The sequence below is a fragment of the Equus asinus genome, chromosome 4, assembly GCF_041296235.1.
Source record: "Equus asinus isolate D_3611 breed Donkey chromosome 4, EquAss-T2T_v2, whole genome shotgun sequence".
Taxonomy (NCBI): domain Eukaryota; kingdom Metazoa; phylum Chordata; class Mammalia; order Perissodactyla; family Equidae; genus Equus; species Equus asinus.
The window spans coordinates 137,870,935-137,893,110 of record NC_091793.1 but is presented as its reverse complement, the minus strand read 5'-3'; the positions used below and the strand labels follow the sequence as shown (position 1 = coordinate 137,893,110).

Here is a 22,176-nt window from a genome sequence, read left to right as displayed (position 1 = left end):
CGTAATCACTTAAAACCCAAATTAATTTAAGACTTAAATTTCCTCACACTGGAGTTAGTTCTGGATTTCTCTCTAGATCCCACTGGAATGGCAAAAAGACAGGAAAAGCACAAAGTTTCTCCTTTTTCCTCTCAACACCCACTGAATACTGAATAAATGTTCAATAATAAATATTATTTTAGACTCCTGCCCACTCCAAAAGGAGAGGGGAAGTCACCAACTGAATGCTTACATTAGTTTTATTTCATCTGATGGTCGAAGCAGCTCACTGGATATCCCTGGTTTAGTTAGCGCTGCAAACACTTGTCCCCGCTCAATCCAAGCGTCGTCATCAGACTTCTCCAGCCCCTTACACATCACATAACTCAAAATGTTTGTCAGTAACTGAAGAAGCTCCTCCTCACATCTCTACACAAAACATAAAGTAATGGTAAATTATCGGGGGGAGGGGCTGTTAAAAGCACATCGTAAGAACCATCACATACACTAAACCTGGAACTTTGGGTTCGACATTATACAAAGTCAGAGATACAAGGATGAAGAAAACACTGGCTTTGCTCTCAAGACACACAATTTAGTGACTTCTAGGCTTCTAATAGCTTAGATCATGAGACTCAGAACATGAACATAATATGAAATTGTTAACAATTACATACATCTAAGGATCAGAAGTATACATAGACATATAGAAACAAAAAGAGCGTTTGGACAGATAAGGAATTTTACCTCCTGGCTTTCAAGTAAAGAGAAGTCATCGCTGAAGCCCGTGTCACTTGTGATGCTGCTTTCTTTGTCAGACGGCACAGAAAATGATTTAGAAGACTCTATGGGGGATGGTGTGCTAGGCAGGCTGTCTGGCATTTGACCTCCACTGTCACTCAGTTCACAGGAGTCAATTCTACTGAGATCTAAACTCAAGTGTGAAGGACTATGATGCCAGAATTCTTCTTGGTTCTCCGATTTGAAAGACAACTCTCCCACAGAGCTATCTTCTTGAAATAATGGTGTGTTTGAGTCTAGAGAGCGTCTATCCTCCAGACTCCACTGATCTGAAGACACATTAGTGGAGGCAAAAGAGTTGATTTTTTCCTCATCCATCTTTTCATCGAAGTTCCTCTTATTATCGTCAGCTGATATATTTTTATCATTGTCTTTCATTGAAACAGCCCTACTGTGCTTATGAAGAGTATTTCCATTTTCAAAATTTGCTTTTAAAAAAAGCCTAACTAAAGTGTCTTGCCAACCCACTTGTTGAGATATTTGATGTGCTGCATCTGGCTGGGATTGTAAAATCTGTAAAATCTACAAAGAGATGAAGAATACAAAATTCGTCAAAAAGTACACAGTATTTTACATCAAAAACAATTTCTTTTCAGTTATTTTAATGACAAAGTAACTTAATGAGAAACTTTGGGAGGATATACTTTCAAAAGATTATGTTCTTAAGTGGATTATAAGCTATATGAAGGGCAGACATTGTGTTTTTAATTAATCTGCATATTACTCATTGTACAGAGTAGGGATGTACTCAAATATTTGCTGAAAGATAAAAAAGGAAAAAAGAAAATGATCCTCCACATGTCAACACACTCATGTTATTACTTTAATTTGGTGAGAGAGGAAATATAAATAGAATGAAAGTTTGCATCAAGTGTAATGAAGTTATGTCCTCTCAACTAACAACAATCCACGAGCCACCACATTTGCTCAGCAAACACTGAATATCTACCATGAGCCAGGCAAAGTTGCGGCACTGGGGACAGGAGGAAACAGGACACACAAGACACTATCAAAGTGTCTTGGTACTTTGGTATGAGACCCTAGGAACCCCAAGAATAAAGTTTTCTCATCTCATTTTCTTTATCCAGGCAAAGTTGATGGTTGCTTTTGCAAAAACATGTTTTTTCATTAATGCTATATTGTACAAACAAAACAAAAACTAAACTTTTAATTCCAAAAAACTAATTCCAATAAGACGGATGCTGCTATTTAGCTGGATTAAGAGGCTGAAATTAAAGAGTAGACACTGACGTAGCACTAAGTATGACCTCTGTTATCCATTTGATTTCACATTTTTTTGATAAAAACAAGTTCTCAAACACTGTCAGAAATTCAGTTACGATCTTTAAGACATTTTATCACAAAGCCAATAAACTTCTACGTAGATAGGGCTGGTTCCGCGGCGTAGTGGTCAAGTTCAGTGCGCTCCGCTTCGGTGGCCCCAGTTCACGGGTTCAAATCCTGGGTGCGGACCTACATCACTATCAAGCCATGTGCAGCAGCGTCCCACACACAAAAGAGAGGAAAGATTGGCACAGATGATAGCTCAGAGCCAATCTTCCTCAAGCAAAAAGAGGAAGATTGGCAACAGGTGATGGCTCAGAGCCAATCTTCCTCAAGCAAAAGGAGGAAGACCGGCAACAGCTGTTAGCTCAAGGACAATGTCCTCACCAAAAAAAAAACACATCTTCTATGTAGATGAAAAGAACTTTAGCTCCCAGTGTTTAGAGTGTCTCTTTTATCAGAATTTCTAGCTCTGAGAAGTTTCACAGCAGGAGATGAATAATGTTGGTAGGGACTTCAATATTAATGGTTCTAACGTATGCTGACGTTGATGCAGAAAGCAGAGTCACAATGACGTGAAATTTCTTTCTTCACTAATGCTATCAATAATGAGAAACCATTACTCTATTGGTGCAGAATAAAAATTTTTTTCTTTCAGATTAAGCTTCGCTTGGCAAAGAAACCTTTCATGACTTTAAAATTTCCATATAGTAAGACTTACTTTATGTCTATTTTATAGATATAAATGGATAAAACTAGGCTGCACTGAAAGCTGTTTCTAATTGCACACTGAAAGGAACGGATCAATTTATGTGCCTTTCACACAGCAACTCCATTTCACAGATTATGTCTTACAGACGTACATAAGTAAAGGTATATGTAAAAATAAGTTTTTAACAGAAGTTTATTAACATGGAAAAACAGGAAACAACCTCAATGTCCATCAACAAAGAACCAGATAATACTTTATAAACAGCCATAGAATGAAAAACTATGTAGCCATTAAAGAGAGAGATATATATGCAGATTTATTGAGGGAAAAATACTGTGACATAATGAGGGAGTAAGATAAAGAAGCGAATACTAGGCAGGTCAGTGGCTCCAGGGGAGGAGAGAGAAGGTTACAATGAGCAGAAAGCACACGGGATGACCATTCTTTGACTCAGTTAAAAGTCAAATGGGTGCACTGAGTGCAAATCACTGTTGGAATACTCATAAACGAATTGTAGAAAATTCTTCCCACAAAGTTCAAAATTTTCAGAAACTCTAAAATATGGTACATGAATTAGAAATGTTCACAATCATTGAAGGTTCTTGATAAAGAAACTACTCTCCAGTTACAATTTTTTGACTCTGCAAAGCGCACATTTCCCGGAGCCCATGTAGAGCTAAGAGGAAGAAATCCATAGGCTGATTCCTTGTGATTACATGAAGTTAATTCACCTCAAAAAGGGGGACTGTCCATTTATAAAATAACAGATGTTAAAACTTACATCTTGTGCAAAATATTCAAGCTAAGAATTATTCATGGTATAATGATACTGCTATTCTTAAACTGCATCTTAAAAGTTTACTAACCTTTCTGCAGGTGACCACTCTGACATTGATGTGCGCTCTGTGGGACATATACACCACAGATAACAGATCTTTGAAATTAATAGCAGGATCTATCATGGGAAAAACAAAAAGTTAAAATTAAATTCCAGAGATAACCAAAGAAAGAACTGTTGGTAATAGTTACATAAACGCTGAAATAATTGTTTTGTTTTTATTTTCTTTTTTTGCTGTCAACCACAGATGCCCTTTATTTTTGTCCAGCTTTGGTGAGACAATTGACATAAAACATTGTGTAAGTTTAAAGTGTACAACGTAACGATTTCATATACATATATATTGCAAAACGATTACCACAATAACGTTAGTTAACACATCCATCACCTCATATAGTTACCATTTTTCTTTTTGTGGTGAGAACATTTAAGATCTGCTCTCTTACCAACCTTTAAGTATACAATAACACAGTATCGTTATCTACAGTCACCATGCTGGCCATGAGATCCCCAGAACTTATCCATCTTACACCTGGAAGTTGGCACCCTTCAACCACCTTCACACACTTCCCCTACTCTCTTGGCCCTGGCAACCACCAATCTACTCTGTTTCTACGAGTTGGATTTTTTTGGATTTCAGATAGAAGTGAGATCACATAGTATTTGTCCTTCTCTGTCTGACTTAATTTCACTTAGAAGAATGCCCTCCAGGTTCTTCCACACTGTCACAAATGGCAGGATTTCCCTCTTTTTTATGGCTAATAGTCTATTGTGTGTGCTCTAATATTTCATTGGAGCACCTTTTCATGTACCTGTTAGCCATCTGCATGTCTTCTTTGGAAGATGTCTATTCAGGTCCTTTGCTCATTTTTTAATTGGATTTTTTTTTGCTATTGACTTTATGACTTCCTTATATATTTTGGATATTAACTTCTTTTTATATTTTGATTTGCAAATATTTCTCCCATTCCATAGCTTGCCTTTTCATTTTGGTGATGGTTTCTTTTGCTGTGCAGAGCTTTTTAGTTTGATGTAGTCTCATTTGTCTATTTTGACATCTGTTGCTTGTGCTTTTGGCATTATATCCAAAAAATCACTGCCAAGACCAATGTCAAGGAGCTTTTTCCCTATGTTTTCTTCTAGGAGTTTAACGGTTCAGGTCTTACATTTAAATCTTCAATCCATTTGAGTTAATTTTTGTGAGTGGTGTAAGATAGGGGTCCATTTTCATCCTTTTGCATGCGGTTATCCAGTTTTCCCAGGACCATTTACTGAAGAGACCATCTTTTCCCCATTGAGTATTCTTGGATCCTTTGTCAAATATGAGTTGACTGTATATGCATGGGTTTATTTCTGGGCTCTTGTTTCTGTTCCCGTGTTCTCTGTGTTTGTTTTTATGCCTACAGCTTACTGTTTTGATTACTCTAGCTTTGTAGTATAGTTTGAAATCAGGAAGTGTGATGCCTCCAGCTTTCTTACTCTTTCTCAAAGAAAGAACCGTGGTTAATAGTTATATAAACGCTAAAATAATTACTTCATTTTCAGTAAAAATTATAGATGTTCAAATTTTACAAAGACAATAGGCTTGGAATGTTTGACATCTTCTGAGTAAATTCGAAATAACTGTTCTCTTCTTTTCACTGCCTGAACATATTGTCCATACTGCTTGGATCTTATACTATTATTAATCTTTTTATGTATATGTCTTATCTTATCAATGAGATGGTAAACCACTCAAGACAAAGAACCTTATCTTACAACTTTTTGAATCCCGGGCACCTGATATAAATTTCACAGTAAGTACTAAAAACATGGCTTATAAAAACAAAATCAGAAACAAAAAAGAATATCTGAAACTAGTTTTCATTTTGTCTTTAAGAATTTAACCTCCAGGGGCCGGCCTGGTGGCACAGCGGTTGGGTTCGTGTGCTGCACTTCAGAGGCCCCGGGTTCACCCATTTGGATCCTGGGTGCGGACCTATGCAGCGCTTATCAAGCCATGCGGTGGCAGGTGTCCCACAATATAAAATAGAGGAAGATGGGCACAGATGTTAGCTCACGGCTAATCTCCCTCAGCAAAAAGAGGAGGATTGGTAGCAGATGTTAGCTCAGGGCTAATTAACCTCCATAAAAAAATATTTTGTATATATTTTCTCTAGTGTCATTTTCTTGTTACACAGACTCAATTATTTACTAATCAGTCAGCAAATAAACATTTACTGAAGGCCTACCAAGTAAGGCGCTGTGCTATGCTCTGGGGAGTCAAAAACAACAAAGGGACATGAGCACCCAAGCAAAGCTCTGCTGAGACAGGTAACAGGTAATTTAAAAAGCAACCTGAGGGAGGAAGGGGAAAACACTTCAGGAAAAAAACCTGAAAACCATCAAATAGAATTACGTCACATGAAGAACACGTCTTGAATGTATCAGTACTATCAGTCTCCGTCATACCTGCGTTTACGATTTGATTGGTGAGGTTTTTCAGGAGAGAAGTATTCACGGGTGCTTCACTAAGAAGGAGTCCCAATCCTGAGTAGCCAACTTCTCGGAGTCGAATACGTTGTTTACTTCGTTCATAAACATTTGTGCATTTCAGCATTTGTTCCATAACCTGGTCACAACAGTAATATATTCTTCTCAATATAGACAACTGAGAACAGGTCGTCACTTACATTCATATTGAATAAAATATTAGCATACAAGGTTTTTGGAGCATCACTTTATTCCTTAAATATTAAAAAAAAACAAAAAACCCAGCACTAATAGGGAAGAGCACTCCATATCATACTATCATTAAAAAATGGATCTAAGAATAAATTGGACTGAAACACATCTGTATTTGAATAATTAATACATTTGAAACTCTAATTTACATATATTTCTTGGCAAATGAAAGAAAAATAATGTAAAATTTTATTTTAATGGCTAAGGCGTAGATGGAAACAAACCCTGCAGCTTTAAGAGGAACAAAGGTGTGTTCTGAAAGAGAACGAGCATACTTCTAGATCAAGCTGGTAATCCATTTCAGCAACGGTTACAAAATAATTTCCAAGAACAAGGAAACATTTTGTGAAGAAACGATCCACTGCTAAAATGGGAGAATGAATTTGTAACCCCACACTTCTTGGAGTGAGATCAACATTTTTCAAAGTGAGATACTGAAACTCTATGTAGAAATGGTAATCTTGGCAAAATAATATTGTGAACAATCCCTGGCAAGGCCAATTTTGGAGAAATAACATTTAATCTCCATGAAGGACCTTGTGTGGCACATGCTTTAAAGAGGAGCCTTAGGGGTCACCAGAACTAACACTCAGGAGAGAGTATGTCAGACCATTTCTACTGCGCCTTTGTTTTCCAAAGTTTAGAGATTTCAAACATAGGCAATCTAAACACAAGCCCAAAAGTAGATTTGATAATCTAACACCGATGATGTAAGAGGAAACAATTGTCACAAGGCACTTGGGTCTTAATAATGAACAGGAGAATAAATCATGAAGAGAAGAGAATGTATTTGGCAGTAGAAATATGATTGACTCCTCTACCTGTTGTCAACAAAAAACGTGGAGCGGGTGGCTTCAGCCAAAGTTCAAAGTTTTGGATATTATAAATAGCTTAATAAAATATGTTCTATATCCTTTTATGAGTTACTAATTTCTCTGGCCTCAGTTTCTTCATCTGTAAAATGGGGATAATAATAACATCCACTTCACAAAGTTGTTTCAAAGACTAAGTAAGCTAATATATGAAAAACATTTAGTTCATGAGAAATAGTGAATGCTACATGAGGTTGGTTAGTATCTGCCAGGTAGACCTACTGTAAGTCAAAAGGGAAATGAGAGATTTTATATTGAGGGTGGTATGACAAAGTAGATTTTCCACTGAAATGATTGATCAGATGACAATACAATTAGTTTTTTAATATGCAAATAACAAAAACATGAAAAATATATTTCAAAACACACTGAACAATTTAAAATTAGATAGAAGTAGATATGAAAAAAGAATTTATATTCATAGAATGGACATATTCCAATGAAATTCATATACCCATAAATGCCCCAAAATATAAGGATGATTAAGAAATGTCTGTACCTTAAAAATGACTTCTCTTAGTCTGTCAGAGTACTTTTGGTTTAAGAGCAAGGCATAAAGTATGTCAGCGTTTCCTGGTTCAAACAGCAGTAAGAAAAGCTGACCTCTAGTTGGGCTGGTACGTAGGAGACTGAAGAGTATATCCAAAATTCCAAAGAGCTTTTGAAATTAAACAACACAAAACAAACAACCACACTCACATACGGAAGCACAAATAAAGTCATAAACCACGAACAGTTATTTACCTAACTCCTATATACCCTCACCTTCTAGCTTACCTGGACTATCTGATGTCTTCTGAACTAGCCCTGCCTTTCCCCTCCATTACGCTGTTGGCTTATTCCATGTCCTTTTGTAAATCCTCTCACATTACCCATATTCACCTGCTGAACCACACCTGTCCTGCTCTGTCCATACGAAAAGCCAGGTCTTCCATAAAGCCTTTGCTGGTCTCCTCAACATGTACTACTCTCCTATGAACACCTCATAGGACTCTGTATCTCTCTTATAGATTATCACACTCTTTTCTGTTTCACAAGTATTTACAAACCTCTCTTATCCAACCCTGCCTCCATTAGGCTAAAAGAATGATAATTCATTCATCATTATACACCCACAATGTCCACTATTATTCTACGTATATAGTAAGTTTTCAATAAACGATTCTTTGACTGAGTTGACCAAGAAAATATCATCGGCAATGAATCACAGCGGGTGACAATAAACTATCATGAAATAAGATGGCTACCCATGATTCTAAATAATGGCAAACTTTTGAAGTAGTTCAACTTTCAGGGAAACAGCCTAAGTTAATTCATCTATCTAGTACCAACATGAAGTCATGTAACCCTTACTACACAATGAATATTTGATGATAGGGGGCAAAATATTTGAGTCAACATCAATTAAGGCTGTTCAAATTTGGTGTAGAGAGTGGTATACAAAAAGAGCACAGAAAGAGTAGTAAATACACCTGGGTTCTAGTTCCAGGTTTATCAGCTATGTGACTTTTTAAAGTTAAGTCACCTAATCTCTCTGAACGTACATTTCCAACTGCGCAAATGAGAAGAGTAATTCCTAGTCTGTAATCACCAGGAAGGCTTGACTTTGCAGTATATGTGCATTTCTAACAAGTTCCCAGGTAGCACTGGTCAGGGACCATACACTGAGGACCACTGTCAAAAGGGTAGCTCTGAAGTATAAATAAATAATGTATGTAAAAGTTTTTAAAAATAGAAATACATTTACAATTTACTCTTTACGCAAAACTTTTATGAACCTATGTTATGTTAAAATTCATGTTAGAAATCTGCCCAGTAACTTTGATGACAGGTAAATATACATTATGTGACCTAGGAAAATAGGCTTCAGAATAGCCAGACAAAGCAACTTTTTCCCCATACTGCTTTCTAGCTAATTAAAATATTTTATTACACTGCCGTCTATTTTAATAACTTTCAGTGAAGAGATAAAATTTACTTCTTTAACTGCATAATACTGTATGGGACACTATAAATATTTTACTCTTAAAATATGTTTAATATCAGGGCCGGCCCAGTGGTGTGGTGGTTAAGTTCATGTGCTCTGCTTCAGCAGCCCGGGCTTCACAGGTTTGGATCCCAGGCGTGGACCTACACACCACTCATCAAGCTGTGCTGTGGTGGTGTCCCACATAAAACAGACTAAGGTTGGCACAGATGTTAGCTCAGGGACAAGCTTCCTCACCAAAAAACCCCCCCATATATATATGTTTAACAGATATATATAAGTTTAACAGGAGATGATACAGCAACATAAATGTTAAAAAGAAAAAACAGACTTATCTCGGGCAAATACCTGTTCTTCTTCACTGATAGCAGCTATGTAACCCATGATACTTTGTATCTCTTCATGAGTTCCACCTTTGCACAGAAAATATTTAATCAGTCCATACAAAGAAGTCCTTATTGTTCGAATATCATCTAAAGACAGCTCACTATATTTACAATCACTCCTGAAAAAGAAAGCAAAAGCGCAAAAATTGAAATTTTTAATTTTTACATTTTTGTACTTTTTAAAAGAATTTACAGTTTAAAAAAGACGGTAATTAATAGAATTAATGTAATAATAGAATTCATGGTATCTTTGGCTTTTCTTTTTAGGGAAAACCTTTTGAGGTTAGCAATTTCAATGACAAAGATATAAATTGTTAAAACAGGTTATATTTATGCAACACTATGTGGCAGACACAGATCTAAGTGCTCTATACATTATTAATTTATTTAATTTATAATCCTCAAACAACCATAGGTTGTCAGTTTCATTATCTCCTTGTCACAGACCAGAAAACTTAAGCACAGAAAAGTTAAGTGAGTTGCCTATAGATAGACAATTAATAAAACACAAGATTCAAACCCAACGTATGTGATCCATTGTTTGTCATTTTAACCTCCACACTAGGATATTAGAATTCCTGGAAAATAAATAACCCAGACATTCCAATTAAGTAGCAGACAGAAAACAATATCAGACTGAGAAGGAGCAAGGACATCATACCCATAATAAATCCTAAGTGTATCCAGGAGAAACTGCACACCATACTTCTTTCGGAAAACTCTCCTACTGTCTTTGATGATGGTAGAAAGATATTGTATATGACCTAAAATAGAAAGTTCACTCTTAAAATGATATACCCAAAATAAAGTTACATAGGTAGTTATAAATTTCTAAAACTATAAAACCTTAAACCTTATCTAACAGTCTGCTCTCACCAATTCGAAAGGGAAAATCTCCACGGTTCCAAATACGGAAGTCAAAGAGTAAATATTGATACATTTGTTGCAGGAGCTGCATATTCTTCTCTAATGATACCTGTTCAATTAGCAACTGAATTGCCATCAATACATTAACGTCCATCAAGGTGCTTGGCACCTGAAATCCAAACAGAATAGGGTTCTGTAAAGTTCACTTTAAATAATTGTCATTAAGCTATAATTTCCAATGATTAATTCAGAACATCTATTAAATACAAAAATCTTGGTTAGAAAAATATAAACAACTTAAACATTAATTTTTCTGATGTAACACTAGAACATACTTTCCTAATGTCATATTCCTAAAACAGAATCTTAAACTGATCAAATATCCCAAATACCAAAGCCAACAACCAAGGTCCTATCCATCAAAGATTATACACTGTTATGTAAGATAAGTAATGCATATGATTCAACAGAAGTTTATTTATTTTTGTGTGGAAGATTGGACCTGAGCTAACATCCACTGCTAATCTTCTTCTTTTTTCTTGAGGAGGATGGTCCCTGAGTTAACATCTGTGCCACTCTTCCTCTATTTTATGTGGGATGCCACCACAGCGTGGCTTGACAATGGTGCTGGGTCTGCACTTGGGATCTGAACCTGCAAACCCTGTGCTGCTGAAGTAGAGTGTGGGAACTTAACCACCACGCCACCGGGCCTGCCATCAACAGAAATTTTTAAAAGCTGCTTGTGAAAAAAATTATATCTACTAATATAACTTACGCTGTAATAGTGAAATTTAAAAATATATATATTTATTTATTAGGAAGAAAAAACCCCAACACTGACTGCTAGTTACAATCATCAGCCACACCTACATCAGGTTACACGAGCTCACCTTCTGAAGTAAGGCACCAAGAGTGGCAACTCCATGGGAGTGAATAAGATTATCCTGGTTAATAGGATGTCTTTGAATAAAGTGTTTCACAATCAAGATAAACGTTGCAATTAAATTTCTCTCTAGTCTTGACTCTGGAAATGTGAACATGTCATTAATTATTGTAATTACTCTAATCACTTTTATATCACTTTTTCTACATCATAATGCACATTATAACAAACAAGGAATCTGGTTCAGGAATTTGCCTCCGAAGGTCACTTGCAGAACAGAAATATCAGAGAGCACAGCAACTGCATACTGTATACTTATATACACATCTAAATATTTTCTCTACCACAAATTTAACAATGTTGTTATATTTCTACTAAGAACACAAACCAACGATAGTCAAGAGTAAAACTAACATCTTAAGTTTTTCGACCAAGTATTATGAACTCTCTGAACTACATTAAAAAAATTAGGGATGGGCTGCTTCAGCAACAAATGGTTAAGTTTCTTCCTAGTGGTGGCAAGACACTTTAATCTATTTTTTGATTAATTCAAGTTTCTCAATGACTATTTTGTGTTAATTTCATCTTAATACCTGATGCCTTTGTGGAGGTCAATACCACCCAATCTCCTTCCACAGGTGTTATCAACTCAGACACTGTGCTTTCATTCATTCCTTCAGCAATCTGTCCTTCACTGGAGTGGCTGATTTGTTCCAAGAGAGGAAAGAGTACATTTAATCCACCTATGCAGTTTATGATGTCCTGAAAAAGAAAATTACAATTTTATAATCTTATAAAACAAGGGCAATTTTGTCATTTAATATCTACAAGGCATGCATGAGGTTACAATTTGAGATACCTTCAGACAATGTATAGGATAGCCTCAGCTACAGGAACCCTTGTGTGAGCAGATGCTTGAAAGAGGAGCCTCAGGGTCACCATAATCAATATTTAAGAGACCAGGCCAGACCATTTTTACTTGTTTTCTAAAATTTAGGAATTCCAAACACAGGCAATCCACATGCGACCCCACAGGCAGACTTCATAATGTGATACCAATGATATGAGGAAAAAACTGTCACACGGCAATTAGGCCTTAATAATAAACAGCGGAATAAGTCACAAAGAAAAGGAGAATGTATTTGGCATAGAAATAAGACTGACTCCTCTACTTTTAGTTAATAAGAAAGGTGGAGGGAGTGGCTTCAACCAAAATTCAAGGTGACTATTTTGGATAGCTTAACAAAATATATTCAACATCCTTTGATAAGTTACTCATTTTTTCTGGCCTCAGTTTCTTCATCTGTAAGATGGGAATAATAGTAATTCCCACTCTATAAAGTTGTTAGAAGGATTAAGTCAGCTAATATATGAGAAGTGCTTAGCCTGACATCCATGGTGGGTGCTACAGAAGGTTAGCGATTATTAACTGCTAAAATGTTCCAAACTTCCGTGTAGACCCAGCCTAAGTTTGTAAACAACCTTTTCATATTCTTTGTCTGTTTTTATATTCATTTTTAATGCATTTTTTTTTTTTTTTTTTAAAGACTTTATTTTTTCCTTTTTCTCCCCAAAGCCCCCTGGTACATAGTTGTGTATTTTTCGTTGTGGGTTCCTCTAGTTGTGGCATGTGGGACGCTGCCTCAGCGTGGTCTGACGAGCAGTGCCATGTCCGCGCCCAGGATTCGAACCGTCGAAACACTGGGCCGCCTGCAGCGGAGCGCGCGAACTTAACCACTCGGCCACGGGGCCAGCCCCTGTTTTTATATTCATTTTTAAGAGCTGTGTACAGTAAGTAAATTCGCTTTCTAATATTTTTTCCCCAGCTGTCATTTCATTTAATTTTTTTTTGTCTTTGATTTTGTTGCAGTCTAAAAATGAAAGTCTTTTTCTTGATAACTGTTTTCTTTTTGATTTTGATGTAGCTGTAACTCAAGAAACAAAGACTGCTCTGATTTTCAAGTATGTGCAGCACAAATAATCAGCTTCCTTTATGTAAGTAACACAGAGAACTAGCCTTGTAAAACCAATCTTAGAAGTGACAGCAGAAGTTATCTGATGAAATTGGCAGACGTCATAATCTTACTATGTTAACAAACGAGAATAAGCGTTCTAGTCTCAAAGTCAGAGAGAAAAAGCTTTATACCACATGAATAACATGAGATTAATACTAACTGATGGATTCATTTTTACACAGGCAGAATTATCCGAACGATTTCTGTTCCATTAAAACAATAAGCATATTTGATTGGTGTTAACAGACTAGAAGATAAAAGTTTTTTGCTGATTTACCAGCAAGTTCCTTCACAACTTTCATATTTCTTTTGATTTTACTTAGGCTATAATTTCTATTTAAGACATCTAAGGAAATGTTGTATTTTAGGAATAGGATCTCTCTGCCCTTCATATTAGCCCAAACAACCTTTACTAACGTAACCATTCAGTCCACCATGTTGTGGCACATCCCTGCGCCAGGACTGGTGAGAAAAGCACAGGCCCTCCTTAGACGTTCTCAAGGCTACTGAAGAATCGGTCACCATGATGAGTGAAATGACAGTGTGACAGGAACACAGGACACAAGCAGTGAACTCAAGTCTTGGAAAATAAGCAGAGGACTTAGATAGAAGTGTATGTGCAGCTACATATAAATATGAGGCACGTGAAAGAGGCAGACAAGATGGAATATCGAGAGGCAGACGTGTGAAGAGAGAAAGCGACTCATCTTCAACCTTGGAGAGGAAAGATCTGCTGTTGTTTAAAGCTGATGGACAGGAGACTGTAGACAAGGAGAAGCGTGTGATTCAGGAGAGAAGGGAGAATCAATGAAGCCTCTGAGAAGGTTAGCAGGGGTTGAAATCTGCCACACAGTTTCTGGGATTAAATATGTTAAAGTGGAGCAATTAACTAAGGCAGTATATTTTTCTATGGAAACCATTAAGATCACGGCATGGCTTAAAATGGTAACCAAGTTTCAAGCAAATCAAACAGTCATTCAACTACTTATTCGTTTATTCTTCAAACTGTCTATCTTGCCTGCAAACATTTTAACCAGGACTTATTACTCAGATCAAGTTGGTGGTGCTTTTAAACAAACTCCTTTAAAGCATCACTAAACTTACACACTATGTTGGCCGTCATTGATCATTAACTTACCTTAATGTCCCAGTTCACTACTTTGTTTCCTGTTAACCTCCCATGCAAACAATTAGCAGATAAATCAAGACAGATTGAATTTTTGCAGGCCTAAAAATAAAAGAAAATATGGCAAACAGCTAAGTGCGATGAAGACAAAATATAACTCTAAATATGGAACATTTCACTATAATTTCAAAAGGTATACAGTACAGTCAATGATAAGATGCTCGCGACATGAAGTTAGTGTTACTGTTGTGAGTGCCTCAGAGGAACCAGGACTAGATGCTAAGGCGCTCACTCATCAGATGCGGGTCACTGCTCCTGCCATCTGACCCACGAGCTGTAACTACAATTTATGAGTCACCAATCACAAAGTTTTTAAATGTTTCTCTTTTAAACCAATATATGCAAACAGATTTTTGACTTTCTAAAACATTCAGTGTTTTGCTCCCATTAATACTTCCTTGGGACAATTTCACGATACACACAAAAAATGTGATTAAATGTGAGATAGAGAAACCACAGAACAGAAAAATTTATCAAGATAGGAAAATCCAATCCCAGGCATAAGACACTATTTTCCCTCATGTTACAGACTGACAATGCTAGTTATATTCAGATTAAGAGCTTAGTCTGCAACTCTAGAAATGGTTAAAGTAATTTAAGTTCCATAAAGGCTTGTAAAGCAGGTAACTTCGCGTTTAATCTGTGAATTTGCAGGTATTGAAACATCCTTGCATCTAATCTCCATTCCAAAAGAAAATAAAGGAACCTGCACATTTTAGCACAGATGATGTGGCTATTGCTTTCCTCTTAAGGCAACTGAGAAAAACTGCCTCAATAAAACAAACGGAAATTGAGTTTACATTTAACTTCAATGTAAACTATATTGGTCCAGAGACAGAACTGTCTCTCTCCCGCTACTACCTTAGTTTGGGTATTGTGCATCTATGACTTCTCCTACACAGTAATCGCCTAACGATATGACTGCCTTCAGCCACCTACCCCTCCAATCCAACTTTCACACTGCAGCTTGAGACCTTTTTCTAAATGCAAACCGCATCATAGTACTCTTTGGCTTAAAATCCTGTCCACTGCCTACCATTTAGCCTGGCATAGGAGGTTTGCTATGATCTGGCCTCTGCTTGCCCTCTAATCATTTCCTGCCATCTTCTCCTCCTGCTGAGAGCCCTATACCCCAATACATGTAGAACCCACTTTTACAGTCTATGCCTCTGTAGGTGCTGCTTACTGTTCCTTGCACATCCCTCCTCAATTTTCCCTTTAAAACACAAACCAAACCATCTTTTCTATGATATTCTAATCTCCTGGAAGAACCAACCACTCTTCCTTTGTACCTGCACTGCATTTTGTACAAAATTCCAATAGAGAAATATTGTACAGCGGTTAAGGATACAGGTTAAACAGGCAGGCCTTTCACCAGGATTATGAGGCGAGGCAAGTTACTTTCTTTAACTCAGAAAGCAGAAACTAGAAAACCAGAGCTCAGAAAACTACAGCTTAAAAAAGGTACAGATAATACCATACACTCCTCAGAGCTTCTGTGAAGATTACATGAAACAATACATGTGAAGCATTTAGCAGAGTGCTTAATATATTGTAAACACTCAATAAATGGTAGTTAAAAAGAAAAATGCTCATGAAGTTATACTGCACTTATTTTTTTTTACATATTTATTTCACTTTACATTGTAAGCTTCTTAAAGCCAGAAACTTTAATTTATCCATCTTTGTATCCTTGGCACAGAAAAGACACTCAAAAAAATTTAAACAAATGGATAGTGAAACACCTCCTATAAAGGAGACAAAAACGAAAAACTATTAACTGTCAAAAAATCCTCTAGAGTAGCTTTCCCCAAACTAGTGTTTGTTAATAAGTGAGATAAAAACAAAATGTGCTCTATGCTAAAATAACTGATGAGAAGTAGGATAAAGCAAAAGGAAACTAGTTTCCTCATAGCAGCGTTTTTCAAGTGCACGATCAATCTCCCAGAGGGATATCCAGGAGGCAACAGTCCCCCAAACCTATTTAACCATAGAACACTTATATCACCATTTTCAAGAACTATTCCTCCAATAAACTTGTTTTATTGTATATATTTGTCATATTGTGTTTCTTGAGGCAAAACAGTAATAGCTATTTTTTTAATATCACAGAATTTTCACTTCCAACAGTAAAAATTCAACTTTAATGTTATCAAGATCACAGCAACTTTGAAAAAAGAACATGGCAATCATAATGCCAAAAAGACCCAGTGAGACATCAGGTCTAGACACGCCACCAGTTATACTGTGAGATTAAATCCAATTACTTTCTATTTATCTATACTAGATAGTTATAATGAAAATAAGAATAAGATACAGTCCCTGCCAAAAAAATAACATAAAATCTAGTTTGGTAGACAAACATCTATCTTTGGAGAAAAGTTAGCATTACAAAAAGCAAACAAACAAAAAATTAGACTCAAGACATTATAACCAAAGCAATGCATGAACCTCAAATGGATCAAGGATTAAATTTTTAAAAGGCTAAACAAATATTTTGGGGAAAATTTGAATGTGGGTTATATAGTCCATGAGTTATTGATAATTTTTTTAGGAAAGTTAAGGACTATGTAGAAAAATTTAGGAGTAAAGGGTCCTGTTAGCTACGTCAATCTGCTTTCACAAATGATTTATGATAAAGAAAAATGTGGCAAAATGTTAATAAGTGGTGAGTTTAGGTGGAGTGTACACATGATTTCAACCTAGTATTCTTTCAACTTCTCTCTAGGTTTGAAATTAATCAAAACAAAAAAGTTAGGGGGAAATATCAACCAATAAGTAAATTTTATTAGGGTAGCTATAACAAATAAGTATTCAAAGTAATATATGACAACCACGTACTAGCTGGCTAAAACAGAAAAAAAATTCTATGACGTAAAATCTCACACAACAAAGCATTTTCTGGGTCAACGTAACATTCACTATAATGAAGGCAATTACTATTGTTGCTTATGCCACTTCTCCCTTTTCTTTTTCCCAGTTCCACCTTTGATCTTCTTTTCCTCAGCCCTTGCTGACCTCGATTACTTTGACTAGATAGTGAAAGTAATTCCTTTCCTTGAAGGAAAAAGGACTGGGCATGGTATGCATATAGGTAGTTCTTTTTTTTCCTCCTGAAGTGAACATTTCATTTTTATTATTTTCTTGCTAACATCATATTTAAAAAACAAAGAAAATGTTGAGCACAATTGTTTCATCTCTCCTTCCAAAAGAATACAAGTTTAAACAGTTTCATTTACTGAAGTCGATTCATTAGACAAATTTCCAAGACAACTACTGCCATCCATACTATTGGGACGACAACGGTAACGTTTGAACCCTAGTTGAGAGTTGCACCTTAATTTTTTACTGCTGCTCATCTTCCTTTGAAAATTAATAATTTTTTAATGGTAACTCAAGCCCCTCCTTCTCAATTACCCACTGAAATGACAAAAGAAATTTAAAAAAAGAATTTTAGTTCACAGCACAGCTACATCTAGACAGACAGTCCACGCATTTACTCTGACCTTTGCAGTGTAGTGAAGGAGGACGTTACCCGGCAGGTCAGCCATGTCAGACTCTTGAAATTTCCAAGGGCTTAAACAGTTGGGACCTGAAAATTATTTATACACACACACATGTATCATTGAATATATATGGTCTCCCCAGTTCTGTATAATCAGAACAAAATTTAAAATTAAGCTGTTTCAAGCTACTCACATAACATAGTTAAAACACACTAACCAAAATGTACTTTATTTTTTACATCACCTCCAATTCGTGCAAAACTTAGAAAAGTTGGCAGGTGGGGGCAGGGTGTGTGGATCAATCTCCACTACAGAAACGAAATTTTATATAGCGTTAAAGAACTAATATTGAATATAACAAAGTTTATTAATTTATCTGTCAGACAATTCAAATTCATAAGAAAAACTAGCAAAAGAGTCAATCAATAATGTGAATAGATAGCACAGAAATGGAATAGCAAATGAGTAGGAAGGAATTGTTGACTTCACTAAAAAAATCAAAGAAATACAAATTAAAACAATGCTCCATTTTACATCAAAAATGGAGGAAAGCACTGACCATTCCCTCCTAACGAGGCTGTGGTCAATCTGATATACTTATGTATTCCTGGTAGGCACTATCAACTGGTATATCCCTTTTTGGAAACTGATTAGGTAAAATCTATTGAGAGCTGTAAAAATATTTACACTCTTTGAATATTTATCCTGGGAATTTATCATAAGTAAATCCATCAAAATAAGAAAAAACCAGTAAGTATGACAGTTCATCATATTTAGTACTTTACATTTACAACAATATTAAAAATTATAAACAAGTAAATCATGCATGATGAATCCAATGAAATACTACGCATCCATTAAAAATGATCATTATGAACTATATAATAATTATTTTTAAGAGTAGAATTATAAGTAGGAAAAATTATAAAAACAAAATCCAAATTACACAGCTGTAATGACTACATTAAATGACTTATTCACTTGGAATTTGTTTAAAGATCAATTTCAAATACTTTGGTGAGTTTTAAAGTAATGACAAGGTTCCAGTACAAACTCTGAAAGTCTGGACAGTCTCATTCATCTCAAAACTCCCATGTAATCTAAAAAAGACATTTTGACAAATAATTAGCTGTTTTGCAGAGTTAATATATCTCACTACTTAGAGGCTTAACTCTTGAACATCCTACTAAAATATAGATATAATTTTGAAAATAGTTATGATCCAATAACAATCAATGTGTATCTTTAAAATCATAGCCAAAAAGAAAAAGCCAAAACACAGCTTATAATTTTATTCAAGGACTCCTAATTCTACTGCCTTAATGAATTCTTGAGGTATATTAATATATAAATTATAAAAAAGATAAGTTTTTAAATGTGATTTCTCATGAAGACAGGTCTGTATTTTGTTTCATCAATTTATTAAAATCTGTCAAAAGTACTGGAAGTATTATGGGTGAACTGTGGGAACCCCCTAACATTCATTTGTTGAAGCTCTAACCCCCAATATGACTGCATCTGGAGACAGGGCCTTTAAGGAGGTAATTAAGGTTAAATGATGTTGCACGGGTTGGGCGCTAATCCAATAGGGCCCCACAAATGAAGAGGAAACGACACCAGAGACACCTCTCTCTGCACACGCACACAGACGACAGACTCCCTCTGAGGACACGGCAAGAAGGCAGCCATCTAAAAGCCAGGAACAGAGGCCTCACCAGAAACCAAGCCTGACAGAAACGTGATCCTAGAATTCCAGCTTCCAGAAGTGTGAGAACATAAATAGTGTTTAAGCCATCCAGTCTGTGGTATTTTGTTATGGCAGTCCTAAGAGACTAATACAGGCAGTATTATGGGTGATATCTGAAATATATCCCAAAGGTTTGCTTTATTTATGCCTACCAAAAAGGTACGGTGTACTATGATTAATAATACTGTATAACATATTTGAAAGTTAAGAGAATAGATCTTAAATGTTATCAACAGACATAAAAAAATGGTAATTCTGTAAGGGGATGGAGGTGTTAACTGATTTTATTATGGTAATGATTTTGCAATATATCTGTGTATTAAATCATCACATTGTATACCTTAAACTTACATATTCTATGTCATACTATCTCAACAAAGCTGAGGGGATAAAAGTATGATGTGTGGTGGGCTTTTTCTTTCCTTTCAGCTTCAATTAAAACAAATACACTCTTGAGATCAAATATATTCTTCAGAATATATTTAGGCAACAGAAGAAAACTATTTAAGTTCAATTAAACACAAGTATTGTATATGCTCACCTGCTAAATATAATGCCTTCACCTGAGGAGGTTGTAGTGCTTCACAGAAAATTATAACAGACCCTAGCTGACCCTCCAGAGATGTGGGACATCCCCATTCACTGTCTTGAGTGCCAGCTGATATCAATTTGGTAATCAGTTTTGATTTTTCAATTGTTCCTCCCCAGGAGGCTGATGACAGAATCCCACCAAATGACGTCCGGTGAGGGGTGATGGGAGAAGAAAAAGGTGGATCTGGGATTTGGGATGGTGGAGGAGTGGTGGTTCTTTGCCCAGCTGAACCGATGCAACAAGAAACAAAAGCCTAAAAATTAAGAAACAATATAAATCACACAACTTTAATTAAATCTCTATCCTCATATTTAAAATGAAACAGTCCAGAAAATTAAGCAAATAAATGCACTGAAAACTAAAAGTTTTATTTTTATGGGATTATGATGTATGCATGTGTGTACACATAAGAAATCATTACATACATAACCTTTGGGCTCTGGGATTTGGACACATTACTTTTATAACTCATTCTATATCCTTTCGTAAATTTTGAATTTTTAATGAGTGTATATTAAAAAAATTTTTTAAAACAATTTTACTATATTCTAAATTAGATAAAACTACTTTTCCCCTTAAAATTTATAAACAAAGAATTACACATCAGTATAACAATGCTAATTACAAGTTATCCTGAAATGGTCATTGAGATGAACAGCAACAAGAAATTACTAGAATCCTAGAAGGATCTGGGAAATAATCTAATCCATTCTATTACCTTCAGAAAAGGCCCTTTCAAAATTATCCAAAAATCCTCAAAGAACTTTTACACTAATGCTCTTTAAGAATCACCTCTACTGAGTAAATTCCATCTTATACCTAATTACAATGCAAAGATTCAAGTTCCTTCAGTATTGTTTCAGGTTCAGTGGAGATGGAAGAGTCCATCATAACAGTCTCTAAGCATTTCCTATGCTTGGAGAGCTTCATTAAATGATCCTTTGCTCTGCTCTATTCAATTTTTTTGGCTTTCCTGTTATAAGTCTTTTGTTCTAACCCTTAAATTACATTTGTTTCTTCCTTGAATTGTTTTTCTTTATTACATCTTGTCTCACTTCATCTAATGATGACAGGCTAACAGAAATATTAACTTACTATATCTCAGTATATAAAAAACACTAAAATTTATGGGCATATATTTAGAATAAACAGAACCTTCTACATTCAAGTGAAATTTTTCAAGAGTTCTCAATCAACTGAGCCCATAAAGAGGAGGTTAGAGGTGCTTACTTCATTCATGGCAGGAAATCTGAGAGGCGCAGAGACCTTCTGCTGTCCATTGTCGTAGATAAAGACAACGCTCTGACCGAAGGGCCTTTTCCCAGGCATGTGAACAATGGTTATGTTGTGCTGGTAAAGTAAAACATGTATTTAAAAGGCGAATATTACATCAAGTCTTTGGAATAACAAATGTTTTCAGAGTATTATTCTATAATTCGAGTGAACAGTAGACCATTAAGATTAAGCATAACTAAATGCTGACTAAAATGATGTTCTTAAAGTAAATAATTTTTTCTGTAGTACTATAAAAGCACATACATCAACTTTAGAAAATCTACACACAAATGTAACATAGTATCTTTTCTGCATTTTCCAAGTCTGTAAGTATTCTTTAGAACCGATTTTTGTAATAAGAAGCATTTTATATCTTCAGAAATATATAAAGAGACTAACAGAATTAAGAGAGTAAATCCTATGCGTTTTCATCACAAGGAGAAAAGTGTTTTCTTTTTTCTTTCTATTGTATCTATATGAAAAGATGGATGTTGGCTGAACCTATTGTGGTAATCATTTCAC

The 22,176-nt window shown here is 35.6% G+C and overlaps 1 protein-coding gene across 9 annotated transcripts in view; it reads right to left on the bottom strand.

Annotated features, from left to right (window-relative positions):
• Positions 1-22,176, bottom strand: part of NBEAL1 (neurobeachin like 1) — a 153,571-nt gene that overhangs the window by 61,205 nt on the left and 70,190 nt on the right. For all 9 annotated transcript variants that reach the window (XM_044768406.2, XM_044768402.2, XM_044768408.2 and 6 more), the window contains 14 exons: positions 21,610-21,729; positions 20,329-20,632; positions 18,041-18,126; positions 14,487-14,576; positions 11,927-12,095; positions 11,341-11,474; positions 10,460-10,619; positions 10,245-10,347; positions 9,546-9,702; positions 7,710-7,868; positions 6,066-6,225; positions 3,643-3,731; positions 727-1,302; positions 233-408 (listed from right to left, as the gene is read on the bottom strand). In XM_044768406.2, the coding sequence (XP_044624341.1) occupies positions 233-408; positions 727-1,302; positions 3,643-3,731; positions 6,066-6,225; positions 7,710-7,868; positions 9,546-9,702; positions 10,245-10,347; positions 10,460-10,619; positions 11,341-11,474; positions 11,927-12,095; positions 14,487-14,576; positions 18,041-18,126; positions 20,329-20,632; positions 21,610-21,729 (2,483 nt within the window). The remainder of the gene's footprint in view (positions 1-232; positions 409-726; positions 1,303-3,642; positions 3,732-6,065; positions 6,226-7,709; positions 7,869-9,545; positions 9,703-10,244; positions 10,348-10,459; positions 10,620-11,340; positions 11,475-11,926; positions 12,096-14,486; positions 14,577-18,040; positions 18,127-20,328; positions 20,633-21,609; positions 21,730-22,176) is intronic.